This window comes from Ursus americanus, chromosome 14, assembly GCF_024610735.1.
Source record: "Ursus americanus isolate L20-20 chromosome 14, mUrsAme1.1.p, whole genome shotgun sequence".
Lineage (NCBI taxonomy): Eukaryota > Metazoa > Chordata > Mammalia > Carnivora > Ursidae > Ursus > Ursus americanus.
In genome coordinates, this window is record NC_142140.1 from 53,599,784 (window position 1) to 53,617,385 (window position 17,602).

General features: G+C 44.2%; 1 protein-coding gene across 1 annotated transcript; it reads right to left on the reverse strand.

The window, feature by feature from the left end:
• Window positions 1-359: 359 nt before the first annotated feature.
• LOC123777625 (olfactory receptor 7G2-like) lies at window positions 360-1,298 on the reverse strand. The gene has a single exon (XM_045774394.2). The coding sequence runs from the start codon at window positions 1,296-1,298 to the stop codon at window positions 360-362; it is 939 nt and encodes a 312-aa protein (XP_045630350.2).
• Window positions 1,299-17,602: the final 16,304 nt, after the last annotated feature.

A 17,602-nucleotide genomic window follows, 5' to 3' on the forward strand; every position in this document is an offset into this window, starting at 1 on the left:
CCCTACCCTGAAATCAGGTGGAAGCTAGTCTCCAGATAGGACCCCAGTCTTGTTTCAATACTTTCTCTGTCCTTCATACTTTCTGCAATATTTCTTCTGAGAGTGATTAAAAAAATCACTATAAAAAGAACACTTGCCTCAGGCTCGGCTTCTGTGTAGAACCTGAGCAAAGAAACTGAAACTTATTTACATAAGACTAGACAAAAAAGCAAAGTATGTTTCAAAAAGTAACTTGGGCATTCTGTTGTCTGGCTAGTTTAGAGGAGTTCAGTGATGGAAAAATCAAGCATTATGGCACATCCTGGATTCCTATCATTTTGCCTCCTTCTAGAAACCCAAGTCCAAAGTAGATGACATAATCACAGCAAAGAAGGCATCGCACTGATGAGTTTTCTCAAGGCTCCCTTCATGTCCCTGTTCCTCAGGCTGTAGATAAAAGGGTTCATCATTTGAGGAACCACAACATACATCACTGAAGCCACTGTAGTCTTCTTGGAAGAGTCAGTAACTACAGAACTAATGTACACTCCAACAACGGTCCCATAGAACAGGGACACAACTGACAGGTGAGACCCACAGGTGGAGAAAGCTTTGAGCTTTCCCCCGACTGATGGCATTCTCAGAACAGAGGAGACAATTTGCGTATAAGAGAAAATGATCCCAGAGAGAGGGATACCACCAAATAGGCTAGCCACAAAATAAATCAGGATGTTATTGATGAGGGTATCAGAACAGGCAATCTTGATGACCTGAGCAAGTTCACAGAAGAAATGGGGGATTTCCAAGTCCTTGCAGAAGGATAACCGTAGCACCATTAGACTATGGAGCAGGGCAACCACAAGGCTGAAGAACAGTGAGAGTAGAATCAGCAGAACACAGAGTTGGGCGTTCATGATAACAGTGTACCTCAAGGGGTGACAAATGGCCACATAGCGGTCATAGGCCATTGCTGCAAGGAGAAAATTTTCCAAACCACCAAAAGCCAGGACAAATCCAACCTGGGTGAGGCAGCCTGTATAAGTGATGCTCTGATTCTGTGCTTGGATGTTCACCAGCATCTTTGGGATGGTGGTTGTGCTTAAACAGATGTCAGTGAAGGACAGGTGGGAGAGGAAGAAGTACATGGGGGTGTGGAGGTGGGGGTCAGAAATGACAGCCAGGATGATGAGCAAATTTCCCAGGAGTGTGACCAGGTACATGGACAGGAAGAGGCAGAATAGGAAGGGCTGCAGTTCTGGATCGTCTGTCAGTCCTAGCAGAAGAAATTCTGAGACATCTGTGTGATTCCTGGGTTCCATATTGTTGATGAATCTCATGGAAAAGATGGGGTAAAAGTAAAATAAAATGAATGGTCCCTGGATGCATCACCTGGGAACTACTTAGAAATGCAAATTCTTGGTACTGCTCTAGATACACTGCTGATAAACTCGGAGGTAAGGACCAGCAATCTATGTTTTCACAACCCCCCAGATAAATGTGATATATGGTAAAGTTTGAGAGCCAGTGCTTAAGTAAAAAGAAATAGAACTTTATGTATATGGTGAAACCAAGAGAATATTCAAATCTCTCCCTCCGCTAATTTCTCCCTCCATCATCATCATCATCTCTTACTTTTCTTTCCTCCACTCAAATTTTTGGCTCAAATTTTTATTGATCACCAGCTCTTTTTCACACAGTGTGCCAAGTGCTGAGACTGAAACAAAGAATAAACCGTGACATTTCCTTCAGAAATATTCCTTGTCTCAAACAAGCAGACGAGGATGAAGTTATCCAGTCTCTGTGGTCGAGTGTGGTGCCCAACCCTTGATGTGCCTCAGAATCGGCTGAAGGGCTTGTCAAATTACAGATGAGTTAGATCATACTGCCCATTTATCTATAGGGACATTCAGGTGGCGTGAAGTGCACGGTGCCTGGAAAAGACAGGGTGTGAACTCAAATGGTTTGACTGCTGAGTTGATTGTCTAGACCAATCATTGTTAATGCCTCTGGATAATACAGAATCAGCATTCTTTTTTTTAATGTTTTTTTATTATATTATGTTAGTTACCATACAGTACATCCCCGGTTTCCAATGTAAAGTTCGATGATTTGTTAGTTGCGTATAACACCCAGTGCACCATGCAATACGTGCCCTCCTTACTACCCATCACCGGCCTATCCCATTCCCCCACCCCCCTCCCCTCTGAGGCCCCCAGTTTGTTTCTCATAGTCCATAGTCTCTCATGCTTCATTCCCCCTTCTGATCACCCCCCCTTTCTTTATCCCTTTCTTCCCCTACCGATCTTCCCAGTTCTTACGTTCCATAGATGAGAGAAATCATATGATAATTATCTTTCTCTGCTTGACTTATTTCACTTAGCATTATCTTAAGCCAACATTCAGATTTCATAAACTTTCCTTTAAGATCTTAATGTATTCATCTTGAACAATGCCCCAAATCTTACCCCTTGTCTACAGCATATGTCCACCTTACCCATGTAGTACTGAGTACCAGGTGCATGACATCCGTCCAAGCATATGCTCGGTACCCCAGCAAAGATTAGAAAGTGTTGCATATAAACTTGAAGCTCATGAGACTCCCCCATGGAAACACTACCCACCAGCATCAGCAATTAATTCTAAGAGAAGCTGGGCAAATGTCAATGACATTCTCTATCTTATCCTAAGGAGACCTCTTCCCTAGGTGGTAGGTAGCAGGAATATCATTAAAAACAAACAAACAAACAGCTAAATGAGAGAGAAAGGAAGCATAGTCTTCTAAAAACAAATAGGTGAAAAGAGCAACAATTTTTGGTCCTTGGAAGACAGAGAATTATAAGGTAAGATGGACTCAATCATAAGATAATCAGGCATCCTTAACAGTAGTACTTCTGTAAAGCAGTGGAGACACAAGTGGCCTTGCCTGAAGGAGACAGAGTGGCCATGACAGCCTTTATCATTTGGTGTATTACTTAGACTTAAATACTGAATTTAATCCAGACCAATACTTGATTTGTGTGTTGGGGTGGGGGGAAGAATTGTTCATTTATGAAAAGCCTGGTGTCCTCATTTTATAATGGGGACTATCGTAAAACCTCATGGGGATGTTGCAATGATGGGAAATGAATAGAGGAAAATCATCTGGCACGTACTCAGTATACAGGACCCTTGTTCTGTCTTTTCCTACTGTGTGTGTGTGTTTTTCCTGCCATGAAAAACAGCACCATGTACATTTCACTCCTCCCAAGGAAACAGTGGGGTGGGGTGAGTTGAGGAAAGACAGAAAGAAAGAATACTCCTAGCATGATAACTGCAAATTTCTGCGAAATGATTATCAGCCGGGAACTTTTATCATGTAGAAAAAGAATGAAGGACTCATCAATAATATCAATATTCATTTGAAATGGACACAGTGGGGGATGGGGTAACTGGGTGATGGGCATTAAGGAGGGCACGTGATGTGGTGAGCACTGGGTGTTATATGCAACTGATGAATCACTGACCTCTACCTCTGAAACTAATAATACACTAAATGTTAATTAATTGAATTTAAATTAAATTAAAAATTTTAAAAAGAGAAAAATAAAATGAAATGGATATATGATAGGGGTGCTTGGATGGCTCAGTCTGTTAAATGTCTGACTTTGGCTCCGGTCATGATCTCAGGGTCCTGGGATCAAGACTTTCTGCCAGGCTCCAAGTTCAGCCGGGAGTCTGCTTGTCCCTCCCCCTACTCATGCTTTCCTCCACCAATATACATAAATAAAATCTTAAAAGAAAAGAAATGGACATATGATGAAAAATATAGCAGTTAGGGTCACCTGTGTGGCTCAGTCGGTTTAGCATCTGCCTTTGGCTCAGGTCAAGATCCCAGGGTCCAGGATGGAGCCCAACGTCAGGCTCCCTGCTTGGTGGGGAGCCTGATTCTCCCTCTGCCCCTGCCCCTGCCCCTGCTTGTGCACGTGCGTGTGCTCTCTCTCTCATGAATAAAAGCTTTAAAAATATGTGGCAATTAAAAAAAATTACATAATAAGATGTATTAGATATACAACTAAGTATAAATAATGAAAACCTATAAGGGAAATATTTTTGAATGACATAAAGTATACATCATTAGAAAAATTTAAATATATTTTGAACCATTACAAGGAATAATCCATAATGAAAATAGAAACCTGTTAGGTTTATTTTTATTATGGATTATTCAAGCAGAAACAAAAAAAACCCATAGAGGTACATGAAAGGTGGTACCCACCAAGCAACAGCATAAAATTCACACGTCACCATCTTCATTCTAAATAGGTTTTTATTTTTTTTTATTTTTTAATTTTTTTAAAGATTTTATTTATTTATTTGACAGAGATAGAGACAGCCAGCGAGAGAGGGAACACCATCTATTTCCTTACCGCTGTGCCACCCAGGCGCCCCTATCTCTGTTGTTCTTATACAGAATCATTGTTCATTTTACAGAGAAACAGGTGTACTAAGAAGGCAGCCAGCTAGATCTCTCCGTGTCTCCACTTTCTCCTCACTGTCCGCAAGCAAGCTACAGGGATAATATACTCCTCTGCACAGTGGTGTATCAAGAACAAGGAATGCAGGGGCGCCTGGGTGGCACAGCGGTTAAGTGTCTGCCTTCGGCTCAGGGCGTGATCCCAGCGTTGTGGGATTGAGCCCCGCATCAGGCTCCTCTGCTATGAGCCTGCTTCTTCCTCTCCCACTCCCCCTGCTTGTGTTCCCTCTCTCGCTGGCTATCTCTATCTCTGTCAAATAAATAAATAAAATCTTTAAAAAAAAAAAAAAAGAACCAGGAATGCAAATAAAAGGAAGAGCTGACCAAAACCCCTCCCCATGACCACCACAAAAATTCAAGTAAATACCAGAAAGTTTTATAACAGTCATCTTGTTGGAGAAGGGGTGGATTTTTCTGCCCTGGAGAATAACTGGGTTCTGCCATTTTTTAGAGAGATTAGGAGACCAGCAGATTGAGAACAGGGTGAAGATCAGTGTATCAGTACAAACACACGTGGGAACCTGTTAACAGGAAGACCAGCTGGAGCGCGTGGGACACTCGGTTCTCGTCATTACAGGCACACACACTCCTCATTGCTTCCCCTGGATGAATCGGCAGTAAAATATTGCCCTCCTTACAGAAGCATTAACTAAGGGACTTTCAGTTACCTGGCTGGCATCAGTGTGGAATGATGCGTGACATAGCGCTGGGATCCTAAAGACAGAAGGTCTGTCTTCAGGAAGGGCCGGGACGCTAAGTGAGGCAATGGGCTCGTGGTCAAGAAAGATCATTCCTGGATGGAACCTCAGGTGTGCTTCTTCTTGACTAGCGAAGGGCTGTGGAATGAGGTTGTCGCAGGCTGACTCTACAGTCTCTCTATATCCCTAGGGAATCAATATCCAAAGCTCCTCATTAGACAAATATTTTTAGTATCAGTCTTATCCCCAGGCTGTGCAAATCCTTGAAGACCAACACAATAGAAGGGAGCAATTCGTGATGTCGAATCCCTCACCATGTGCGGCCAGGTGTTCTCTCCACCTGTTCCTCCTCGCCCCCATTTCACACACCTTGCACGTACAGATGCACCATCCCTCTCTAACTGGACTCCAGTCTTCGGTGTTTAGATAAAGGCAAAGGCATCTCGATGTAATTAGTGGTATCAGGAAACCAGATTCTTTTTTTTTTTATAATGATTTTTTATTATATTATGTTAGTCACCATACAGTACATCCCCGGTTTTCGATGTAAGGCTCGATGATTCATTAGTTGTGTATAACACCCAGTGCACCATGCAATACGTGCCCTCCTTACTACCCATCACCGGCCTATCCCATTCCCCCACCCCCCTCCCCTCTGTAGCCCTCAGTTTGTTTCTCAGAGTCCATAGTCTCTCATGTTTCATTCCCCCTTCTGATTACCTCCCCTTTCTTTATCCCTTTCTTCCCCTACTGATCATTCTAGTTCTTATGTTCCATAGATGAGAGAAATCATATGATAGTTGTCTTTCTCTGCTTGACTTATTTCACTTAGCATTATCTCCTCCAGTGCCGTCCGTGTTGTAGCAAATGTTGAGAACTCGTTCTTTCTGATAGCTGAGTAATAGTCCATTGTATATATGGACCACAACTTCTTAATCCAGTCATCTGTTGAAAGGCATCTCGGCTCCTTCCACGATTTAGCTATTGTGGACAATACTGTTATGAACATTGGGGTGCATATGGCCCTTCTCTTCACTACGTCTGTATCTTTGGGGTAAACACCCAGTAGTGCAATGGCTGGATCATAGGGTAGCTCAATTTTTAACTTTTTAAGGGACCTCCACACGGTTTTCCAGAGTGGCTGTACCAACTTGCATTCCCACCAACAATGTATGAGGGATCCCCTTTCTCCACATCCTCTCCAACAATTGTTAGGAAACCACATTCTAACTTTAAGTGTGAATACACAGTTTATATACATGGGTATAAAAATGTATATTTATAAATACAGCTAAGCTATGTAAAAACGCAAACAGTGATGGTTTTTTCTAACAGCCATTGCATGTTTCCTGAACATTAATTTTTATTCTGTATAGTTCATACTGCAGATTTGAATCTATAATCTGTAAACTAATCTGTGATCAATATAGACAAGACTTTAGAATTTCATAAACGCCATTTTCAATTTCATCGCAGTGGGTTCAGTGTACATTTTTCTCCACATTTGTGGGTCATGGGTTGAAATTATGACACTTTTTTTTTTTATCATTCTGCTACTCTTTTTTTTTAAATTTTTTATTTAAATCCCAGTTAGTTAACATAGAGTGTAATGTTTGTTTCTGATGTACAATATACTGATTCAACACTTCCACACAACACCCAGTGCTCATCACAAGTGCCCTCCTTAACCCCCATCGTCTATTTCATCCATCCCCCCACCCGCCTCCCCTCTGGTAACCATCAGTTTGTTTTCTATAGTTAAGAGTCTGTTTCCTGGTTTTCCTCTCTCTTTCTTCCCTTTGCTCATTCGTTTTTCTTAAATCCCACATATGAATGAAATCATATATTTGTCTTTCTCCGACTGACTTATTTCACTCAGCGTGATACTCTCTAGCTCCCTCTCTGTTGTAGCGAATGGCAAGTTTTCATTCTTTTTTTTTTTTTTTAGTAGAGTTATAAGAAATTTCAATGTCCCTAGCAAAGCAGTAGTATGCTGGTTCATTCATACTCTCAGTAGAATGAGTGAGATTTCAGCCCAAATTTAATAGGTGAAGACTGTGCTCAATGTTAATAATTACAAACTTTTCATCCTGAGTGAACGTAATATGTCTAAAAGAAAGTAAAGGAAGTATAGAATTCTATAGCCTTTATGCAAAACTTAATACTTTAAACACATTGCATGATCAAATTTTGTTGAGTTAATGGTATTTGACCGGAAGGAGTTGACAAATTCACTGATTTATCTTCTCTTTTACCACGTAACTCTGCCTTCCAAATCCTTCCCCAAATCTGTAACAGACTGTGTCGTGAATGTTGCCAACATCACAACCTATAGAGTTTCATGGCCTTCAGGCAATCATCTCTTGTCTCAGTGACATTGGCCAAAAATGAAAGTTCTTCCCAGACCATCATGTAGATCCCCGGAGCAGATGTTTAAGTTACGAGTCATGCCATTTCCGGTCTCAGAAATGCTTATGGCTAATGCGTTATTTTTCTAAAATTGAGGTAGGGGTGCACCTGGGTGGCTCAGTCGGTGAAGTGTCTGACTTTGGCTCAAGGTCATGATCTCAGGCTCTGGAATCGAGCTCCGTGTTGGGCTCTGCGCTCAGTGGGGAGTCTGCTTCTCCCTCTCCTTTTGCTCCTCCCCCCCACTTGTGCTCTCTCGCTCTCTCAAATACATAAATAAAATCTTAAAAAATAAAATAAAATTGAGTAGAATTTACCTAATGTAAAATTAAACATTAACTATTTTTTTAACTGAAGTGTAGTTGCACGCAACGTTGCATTGGTTTCAGGTGTACGACACAGGGACTTGACAAATCTGTACATACGCTGTGCTCCTCTCAAGTGTAGCTACCATCTGTCATTACGTGATGCTATTTTAGTATCATTCTCTATGCTGTACCTTTCATCCCTGTGACTCATTCATTTCATCACTGGAAGCCTGTACCTCCCACTCCCCTTCACCCATTTTGCCCATCTCCTCACTCCCTTCTGGCAACCATCAGTTTGCTCTCTGTATTCATGGGTCTGTTTCTGCTTTTTGTTTGTGTATTCTTTTTTTTTTTTTTTAACATTCTACACATAAGTGAAATCACAACACATTAGCCATTTTTAAGTGTTCAATTCAGGGGCATTAATTACTTTCACGGTGTTTTGCAACTATCGCCAAGATTTGTTTTCAAATCTTTTCCATCACTCCAAACAGAAACTCTGTAACCATCAAGCGAACACTTACAATTTCCTCTCCCTCCAGCCCCTGGTAATCTCTAACCTACTTTCTGTGTCTGTGAATCATACAACATACGTCCTTTTGTGTCTGGCTTATTTCACTTAGAATAATGTTTTCAAGGTTCATCCATGTTGTAGCAGATACCAGGACTCAATTCCTTTTTATGAGTAATAGTCCATTATACGTACATCCACCACTGGGCTGTCTTGGGCATTAAGGATGCTTAGTAGCTTAGATGCCAGGAGCACTCCCCTCAATTGTGACAACCAACACTGTGCCAAAAACATTGCCATATATCTGCTGGGGGACACAGTCATCCTGATTGGAAACCACTATCTTAACCTCTTTCTGCCTCATCCACGAGGGACATACACATTCAGGAATGACATTCATATTTAAATAATGGAAAAATCATTACTAAGGCCTAGCTGACAATTTCAAGATGGCACTCGACTGAGGTCGTGATGTCTACCCAAAGCTGACACACTCAGGTAAACTCCTATTCCAGGTATAGAATTTGTATCAACTGGGGCTCTCAGGGACAGGGGTTCCTCCTTCTTGTAAATGGATAACACTCACCCACTGATCATATCCCAGAGTTCAGTGTCAGAGGGTGCCCACCCTTACTCATCTCATTCCACATGCCTCAGTGTAACTGTAGTCCCATAGTAGGCTTTGTCCCAGCACAGAGCAGACAAGGTCCTTCTGTGTGTGTGTGTGTGTGTGTGTGTGTGTGTGTGTGTGTGTACACAATTCTCCACAGTATAGTCTGACTCAATTTTGTGTCTAATAGAATACCATTTTCTTCTAAGGAAAAGAAAATTTTACACACACACACACACACACACACACCTTGACATCACACAGGCACCTATTCCAAGGCAACAATTTATAGAGGTGTCATGGCTGTTCTTTTTTAAAAAAAAACCAAGACAAAAACTGGTGTATTATGTAAGTACATCACAAACCCCCCACTTTGGTCTTTTGGTTTTATCCAAATTTATACACACACACACACACACACACACACACACACACACAAATGGTCAGATTAGACAGGTTGAGGCCCTGGCCAGAAGGATCAAATCAACTTTCTCTTTCTGATTCCCAGTAAGAAACACTAAGGCAGGGGCGCCTGGGTGGCTCAGTTGGTTAAGCGGCTGCCTTTGGCTCAGGTCATGATCCCAGAGTCCTGGGCAGGGAGCCTGCTTCTCCCTCTCCCTCTGCCCCCCCCCCCGCCCCCCGCCCCAGCTCATGCTTGCTCTCTCTTGTGCTCTCTGTTTCTCTCAAATAAATAAATAAAATCTTTTAAGAAAAGGAAACACTAAGATAGTCAACCATAGTAAATTCCCATAAAACAGAAACTTTGATTTTTTAATCTCATTGGAGGCAGAGTTCCCATCCTGCTCATGCTTTTTTTTCACTTGTTATTTTGAAATATTTTTAGACTCACACAAAAGTTGCAAAAATAGCACCAAGATTTTGATGTACGCTTTCCAGAGCTCCCCTAGATGGTGATGTAATCTTTCATAATCTTAGTAAGTTACCCAAACCAGGAAACAGACCTTAGAGCAATACTATTGGTTAAAACTATATGCCTTACCGGGATTTAACCAGAGTTCGCTTTTGGAAACACAGAAAAGACAGACTTCGTGCATTCACACTGAGATCAGATGGAAGCCTTTGTCTGATCAAAGTCTCAGTTCACTAAAAGAGGACATAGCCGTACTTGAAATGATGAATAATTGATTTCCAGTCTCAGTGTGTGCCAGCCTGTGTTCACAAAAAAAGAAATCACTCCAGGACACCCCTTTGTACGCTAGTCCACACGATGCGTGCGTGTCTTTTCCTTCTCAATCCCCTAACGCTGAGGCTCTCAGGCTGGCTGTGCTTTTGAACCCTCCTGTGGTGCTTTTGAAAATTCCAGTGCATGACACTCATACTAGACCAATTAAATTAAAATCTCTGGGGGCCAGCTTTTAAAAATTCTCCAGTGATCCCAAACTACAGCCAAAGTGGAGAATCACTGCTTTCATAGATTCTGCGATAAAAAAGACTCAAATGGACAGGATCCCAAGCTAACAATAAGCTGCAGTGGGAGACAGACTCCCCACTGAATTTCCCATCAAGGCTAATTTTAATTTGTGCAGTTCAGAGCCGAAGGGGCCTGTTCTCTACTGCCCTCCAAGCTTTCGTGAGCAACTGGCAAAGAAAGAGGATAGAGAAGGGGCGCCTGGGTGGCACAGCGGTTGAGCGTCTGCCTTCGGCTCAGGGCGTGATCCCGGCGTTATGGGATCGAGTCCCACATCAGGCTCCTCCGCTATGAGCCTGCTTCTTCCTCTCCCACTCCCCCTGCTTGTGTTCCCTCTCTCGCTGACTGTCTCTATCTCTGTCAAATAAATAAATAAAATCTTTAAAAAAAAAAAAAAAGAAAGAAAGAAAGAGGATAGAGAAAGATGACAACCAGAGGGCACTTGTGAGCTAATGTCAGGAGAAAGATTTGACATGCATACCGTTTTAAAGAAAACAAAAGGCATTCAAAAAAATAATTCTCTAAATGGAAACATACACCAGTTTCTACATGGAAAGACAGTATTGTAAAGTTTCGGTTCATTCCAAAATAATTCTAAAAGTTAATGTATTTGTGAAATTATACCAAATCACATTAGAAGATGATTAAAAATCCTAAAATTTACTTGCAAGAATAAAAAGATAGGAATTCCAAGAATATTTTAGAAAAGCTGAATAATAGATGTACTTACAGCAATTGTCAAAATAAAGTAAAAAAAGATTTTTTAAATGATGTGGTACTGATCTCAGGAGAGATCAGATGTAGACCAAATTACTTAGATAGAAAACCTAGAGGGGCGCCTGGGTGGCTCAGTCGTTAAGCGTCTGCCTTCGGCTCAGGTCATGATCCTGGGGTCCTGGGATCGAGTCCCGCATCGGGCTCCCTGCTCCGCTGGGAGCCTGCTTCTTCCTCTCCCACTCCCCCAGCTTATGTTCCCTCTCTTGCTGGCTGTCTCTGGAAAAAAAAAAGAAAAAGAAAAAAGAAAACCTAGAATAGACTTCGAAATTGAAACTGAAAGAATCAAGTGATTATCTGTAGGCTTAGGTTGTCCCATTAGAATTGTATACTTGAATATGAAATCAAAACGTTCAAAATGAAGTGCGGCTATGTTGAGTTTTGTTTCCTTCTGCATTTATTTCCTCTAGAGAAATAGACACATTATAAATTATCATCATCATCATAGTTATTGCTATCACAGTTAATTTGTATTTAATGCTTCCTCGTTGTGTCAGAAACTATTCTAAGCCCATTATGTGTATTGTATCATTTAATAGACATAATAGCTTTATGAAGTTGATACAATTATTTGTCACAATTTATAGATAAAGATCCTGAGACTTAAAAAGTTGCAGTAAATGCCCATAGAGAGTGATGGTGAGGCCAGGAGGCCAGCACAGGCAATCTGATGTCAGAGCCCAGGTTCCCAAGAATTGAACTATAACTTCACATGTACACATATGCTTATATTTTTAGGTATTATTACGTAGCAGGCCAAAGTCACGACACAGATGCACTGAAATAGCAATGTCAGTTTTCTTTTGGAAGTGATCATTTTATTTTCTTTATACCTGAATGTTTAAAAAATTATGTAGTAAACATTGCTTTTTTTTTTTTTAAAGATTTTATTTATTTATTCGACAGAGATAGAGACAGCCCGCGAGAGAGGGAACACAAGCAGGGGGAGTGGGAGAGGAAGAAGCAGGCTCATAGCGGAGGAGCCTGACGTGGGGCTCGATCCCATAACGCCGGGATCACGCCCTGAGCCGAAGGCAGACGCTCAACCGCTGTGCCACCGAGGCGCCCCAGTGAACATTGCTTTTATAAACACAAAAGTACTTCTAGAAGGTGAAAAAAAAAAAATCCTCTACCTGTCTAGTCTCAGTAGTGGTCACACTATTATTAGACCCAAAGGAAGAAAGTCAAACAGAAATGCCCGGCAAAGGAATTGAAGCTTCTCTGTAAATGTAATTTCCAGATGGTAGATTCAAGGGCGGATTTCTATAACACCCAGTTCGAATGCGTAGTGAGAGCTGAAAGCAGCGTACTGTAAACAAGCAAAAATGACTTAGCTCCTGGAAGTTAAGAGTATGAACCAACTAAAATAATTTACTTACCAAGATTAACAGCCAGCTCACGAAGACTCACTGCGTTAGGACCACCGTGCAAAACTACCATGTCACGAACCACCCTGTCCTAACCAGTGCCCCACCTTAGAAGACCCCAACTTGAAATCACCCAGCCCAGCGCTAAGGCCCTACACATATCCTTCCTTGATTTCCCCTCTGAGACACGACTGAGATCCTCGCAAGGTGGTGTTCTTTGCTCTGGTAAGGCCTAATCAGCGTAGCCACCTGCTCTACGACATTTTCGGGTGGTGTTTTGAAGAGTCAACCATTGACAATAGCTTCAAGATTCATGGTTACATCACACTTTTTTTTTTAAGATTTATATATTTATTTATCTGAGAGAGAGAGAGAGAGAGAGCAGGGAGAGGGACAGATAGAGAGAGGGAGAGATTCCTTTTTTTTTTATGTTATGTTAGTCACCATACAGTACATCCATAGTTTTTGATGTCGCGTTCCATGATTCATTGTTTGCATGTAACACCCAGTGCTCCATGCAATACGTGCCCTCCCTAACACCCATCACCGGCCTAGCCCATTCCCCCACCCCGCTCCCCTGTGAAGAGGGAGAGATTTCTTAAGCAGACTCCCCGCTGAGCATGGAGCCCAACACAGGGGTCAGCCTCATGATCCAGAGATCATGACCTGAGCCAAAATCAAGGGTTGGATGCTTAACCAGCTGAGCCACCCAGGTGCCCTACATTACATTTTAAAAGTCCACACGGGGAAGAGTGATGGCAGCAAGATGGCAGCATAAGGGTCACTGGTGATGATATACTCCTAGAAACATCCTTCAAAATGATGACCCATACAGGCAAATACCTTCAGGAGAGCTAAGGATTTGGGGGAGGGGGGTGGTTACAGCACAGACATAAGAGAAGATGCGTTGAAGATGGGGAAGTCAGTTTCACTTTACCTTGACAACCACCCCCCAAGACCAGGCAGCACAGCATGGACAGAGACACCCTCCTGTAGCACAGGAAGAGTGAGGCGAGCACCCTTTTTCACCATGTACCCCAGCACCAGGGCAACTGTCGTGGTGCCAGGCTCCTGGCCCACCTCAGTGCCAGGTCAGCCCCTGTGGACCTAGACCCCAAGCCAGTACCCACAAGCCCAGGCTCCTGGAGCACCCCAGCACCGGGTTGGCTCTGGCAGCCCCTGGTTCTAGGCAGGTTCGCAGGCACTGAGGCTCCTGGCCAGACCCAGTGCCAGGTCAACTGCTATAGACCCAGGTTCCTGGTTCACTCCATGGCCAGGGTGGATCTCATGACCCCAGGCCCCTGGCCTGCCCCAGCACCAGGCCTGCCCCTGTGGGCTTGGAATCCAGACCAGCTCCCATGGACCCAGGCTCCCAACCCACTATCGCACTGGACTAGCCCCTATGACCTGAGTCTCCAGGAGGGCTCCCACAGACTCAGCTTCCAAGCTTGCCCCAGCACCAGGCCAGCCCCAGGCTCCCAACTGCTCCCAGCACCTGGCTGACCCCTGTGGCCTTAGGCTCCAAGTGGGCTCCCATGAACCCAAACTCTGGTCTTCCCCAGTCCCAGGCCGGCCCCTGGGCCCCCAGCCTCCAGGGCAGTGACCACAAACCCAAACACCAAACCCATTTCAGTGGTCTCTGGTGCCTGTTTGGCCTCCATGCACCCAGGATCCAGGCCCACTCATACAGATGCAGGTCCTAGGCCCATCCCAGTGAAGGCAGGTTGGTCCCCACGTATCCAGGCACCAAACCCGCCCATCTGGCAACCCAGGTACCAGACTGCTTGCTTGAGAACTCCAGGAGCAAGCATGTAAAAAAGCCAGTTTTATTGGCCAAAAATGGTGGAATGTTGGCAATTTCATATGACTCAGCCTAGTACTATGTTCTCTACTTTTGTCTATGGTTGGGTGATTTCCATAACTAAACTTTTTTTTTAAACAGGCACTTAATGTATCAATCAGTTCCATGGGTGTTTATTGACCCATGACCCGATAATCTGGCAGTGACCTCATAAAACTGAATTCCTAAAGATGCAAAGGTAGAGACTCCCACTGATGCCACCCTGGGACCAATACTCAGAGCAAGGATCTGGCTGCGGACCCAGCCTCTCTCTTCATGTGTGCCCATCAGGTAAGATTCTACTTGCTCCATTAGCAGAACTGGATGGAAGCCATGGTGTCTTTACAGAGAGTTGCCCTCTTGAGGGTAAGTGGGGCTGGAAGCAGCCTTCGTTTCTCAGAGTGACATCACTGCGTGAATGCAGGAGGGTGTTTCTCGGTTCTTGAGCTGATGAGGAACACCGGTGGACGCTTCCTCTAGAAGAAGCTCTGATCTTGGGGAGACAGAGTTTAGGAGGCTAGGAGAGTTTGTTCCCCAAGGAGAGGGTGCAGAGCATGTTGGGAAACCTACAACTTGCAGCAAGTTGCCTCCTGAAGACCTAGATAGTCACTACGGTCTTCCTACTGCCATGTCCCAGCCCTCATAGGAATCTGAACTATTCAGGGAATAGGGGTGAAATTGGACAATTTGTCTAACAAGGAGCCTTGGGAATTGACTTCTGATTGGGCCAGAAATTGTAAATATTCCCTCTGTTCTTATAATTCATCCCCACCGTAGCTTTTCTTCTTTGGGCCAGGTGGATACCTACCTGTGCCTCTATGAGGCATCCTCTGTCTCCAAGATACACCTTCATCATTCTTGTCCTTTCCTGGAAGCAGAGCCAGCATCTTTCTTGACCATCACCAGGGAGGAAATGGAGTGAAGTTTGTTTCAGTGATAATGTAAAAAGAGGAAAGATAGTCCAGTAAATGGACTTGGAGGACAAAAAGAGAGCAAGAGAGAGAACTTCAATGAATGTTGACAAAGTGAGTAGGTGGCAGGCTTTGTATTTCCAGAAACACTGGGAGATTTTACTTGGTTGAGCTCACCACCATTTCCCAGCTCAGAATTCAATAACCACACCTACCTACCTAGCTCAAACTAGTGCAGCTATAATGCCACCAATCTCTTTCTAAAGCCAATGATTTTCCAAGTCCACTTGAGCCCCTTGAAGAACAAAGGCATTCCCTCCAAGATGCTTGTATTATTCCCACCATCGAGACCCGGAAGCCCTTGGATTTCTTGATCTTTTCAGGCTGAGAGGCCCTACAAATAAGTCCTGGGGTTCGTCTGGGATAGGATTTGGGTTTACTTGAGTAGAGCCTACCAAGAAGATAAAAGGAACACATGCATCTCCTGGGTCCTAAGACTTAAAGCTTTTCGAAGAGCTTTGAAGGACAAGGAGGGACAGAGTAAGTGAGTGATAGCTTAGGTGTGCAGGACAGAAGAATGTGAGATGAGCACATCGATTCAGTTAGTGATTTAATCTATAAAGTACTCACTAGTTCCTTTTGGTGTTAAAAGTATCAGAGTCTTTTAGCCAAATTATGATACCATGAGGTAGGACGTTGTCAGTGCCATAGAGTGGCATAACCTCTGATCTGACATCAAAACACAGGGTAAGAAACCACCTTTGACATGGGGGCTCCGTGGGGGTGGAATTTAGTGGAGGATGGTAAGAGGGCCAAGGAACTCCAGGAAGAGATAATCCAGAAGGACAGCGTGGCTCAGTGGAGGGGCCATGAGCTTTGGACTCAGGAAGACACAGTGGAACTAAGCTCACTTCCAAGAGCTGTGGGAGCTACACATCCTTTCTCATCTTTGGGCCTCAATGATCACATCTGTAAAAAGGGATCATACCCCCTTCCTCATGGTTTGTTGCTATGACAATATGTCATATATGTGAAGTATCTATTGTAGAGGTTGGCACATATCAGGAATTAACTACTTTGAAATGTGAAGAAGCATGGAGACAGAAATAGCGGAAGGATGAGCTTTTAAAGGGATTGGCATAGTGTCCCCCAATGCTGGTGTAAAGCGATTTTAGGTGGGCAGTAGTAAACAAAGTGAAAAGTATAGATCTGCATAGGTGTTTTCACCTTTGAACAAATAAACACTTCTTCCAGACTTTAGGGACTGACTTCAGTAAGAGAACAATTTCGCTTGTGGGTAGGGGCACGCTGGAGCATGCTGTGACCCTGGGTCTAGTGGTGCGGGGTGCCAGGTGCAGGGGCTTGCGGTGGCTTGGACAGGGAGGGGTGATGTCTTTTCACCCGAGACTACTGGGACCTACCACAACAACAACTGTGTGGTGGTCCTTGGTGAGTTCTGTGAGGGGTCCTCAGTGACTGCAAGGGCACTTGGGGTCCTCAGCACTGCCTCCAGATCCTTCAGTTAAGGACCACAGCAGGCGGGAGTGGTGGCTGGAACCAGTGATGTGCATACACTTGGCCGTGGGGACCAGGGGCAGGTGCCTGTGTAATGGCAGGGGCTGGGTGCAGATACGCATGTAGTGGTGGGGGCCAGGGTAGGCAGCAAGGGCTGGGGCCAGCTGTGGATTCACTGGCAGCTGTGGGAGCCCTGGCTGTTGGTGTGTTTTCCCGCGGCTGCATAATTTCCCCACTGGCGTTTGCACTGCATAGAGGCCAATAACGAGTATAAGGCCAGAAGCTTGCAGGTACACAGCTGGGGGGGGGGGGGGCTAGTCCCGAGCGTGCACATGGTTGTGAAAGTCACAGGAGGGTCTCGTCGGCATCTTGCACTCGTACAGCTGCAGAGGCCTGAGTGGACTGCTGGTGAGGCTCCTGGGCTCTTGCCAGGGCAGGGAGGGACTCCGACAGCTGGCTTCCGTGAGTGGGAATCACTGTGGGGCAAAAGCTGGTAAAATCTGCGGGTGGTCCTGACAGCTGTGCTCACCATGGATTCCTTCTGCAGTGATAAAATCTGCTGAGTTTGTTAGCAAAGCGGATCGCTGGGAACTGTAATCACTTACGCTGCGTGGCTGCTTTTCTTCCTTGCTTTTAGCTGTGTCTATACATCTCAGCTTTGTGGGGTTTGGGTGGGGTAAAACCGCAGCAGACCCTTTGTGCGGTGCCCCAGAAGGCTGGAGAAGCTGGCTGTTCACCTGA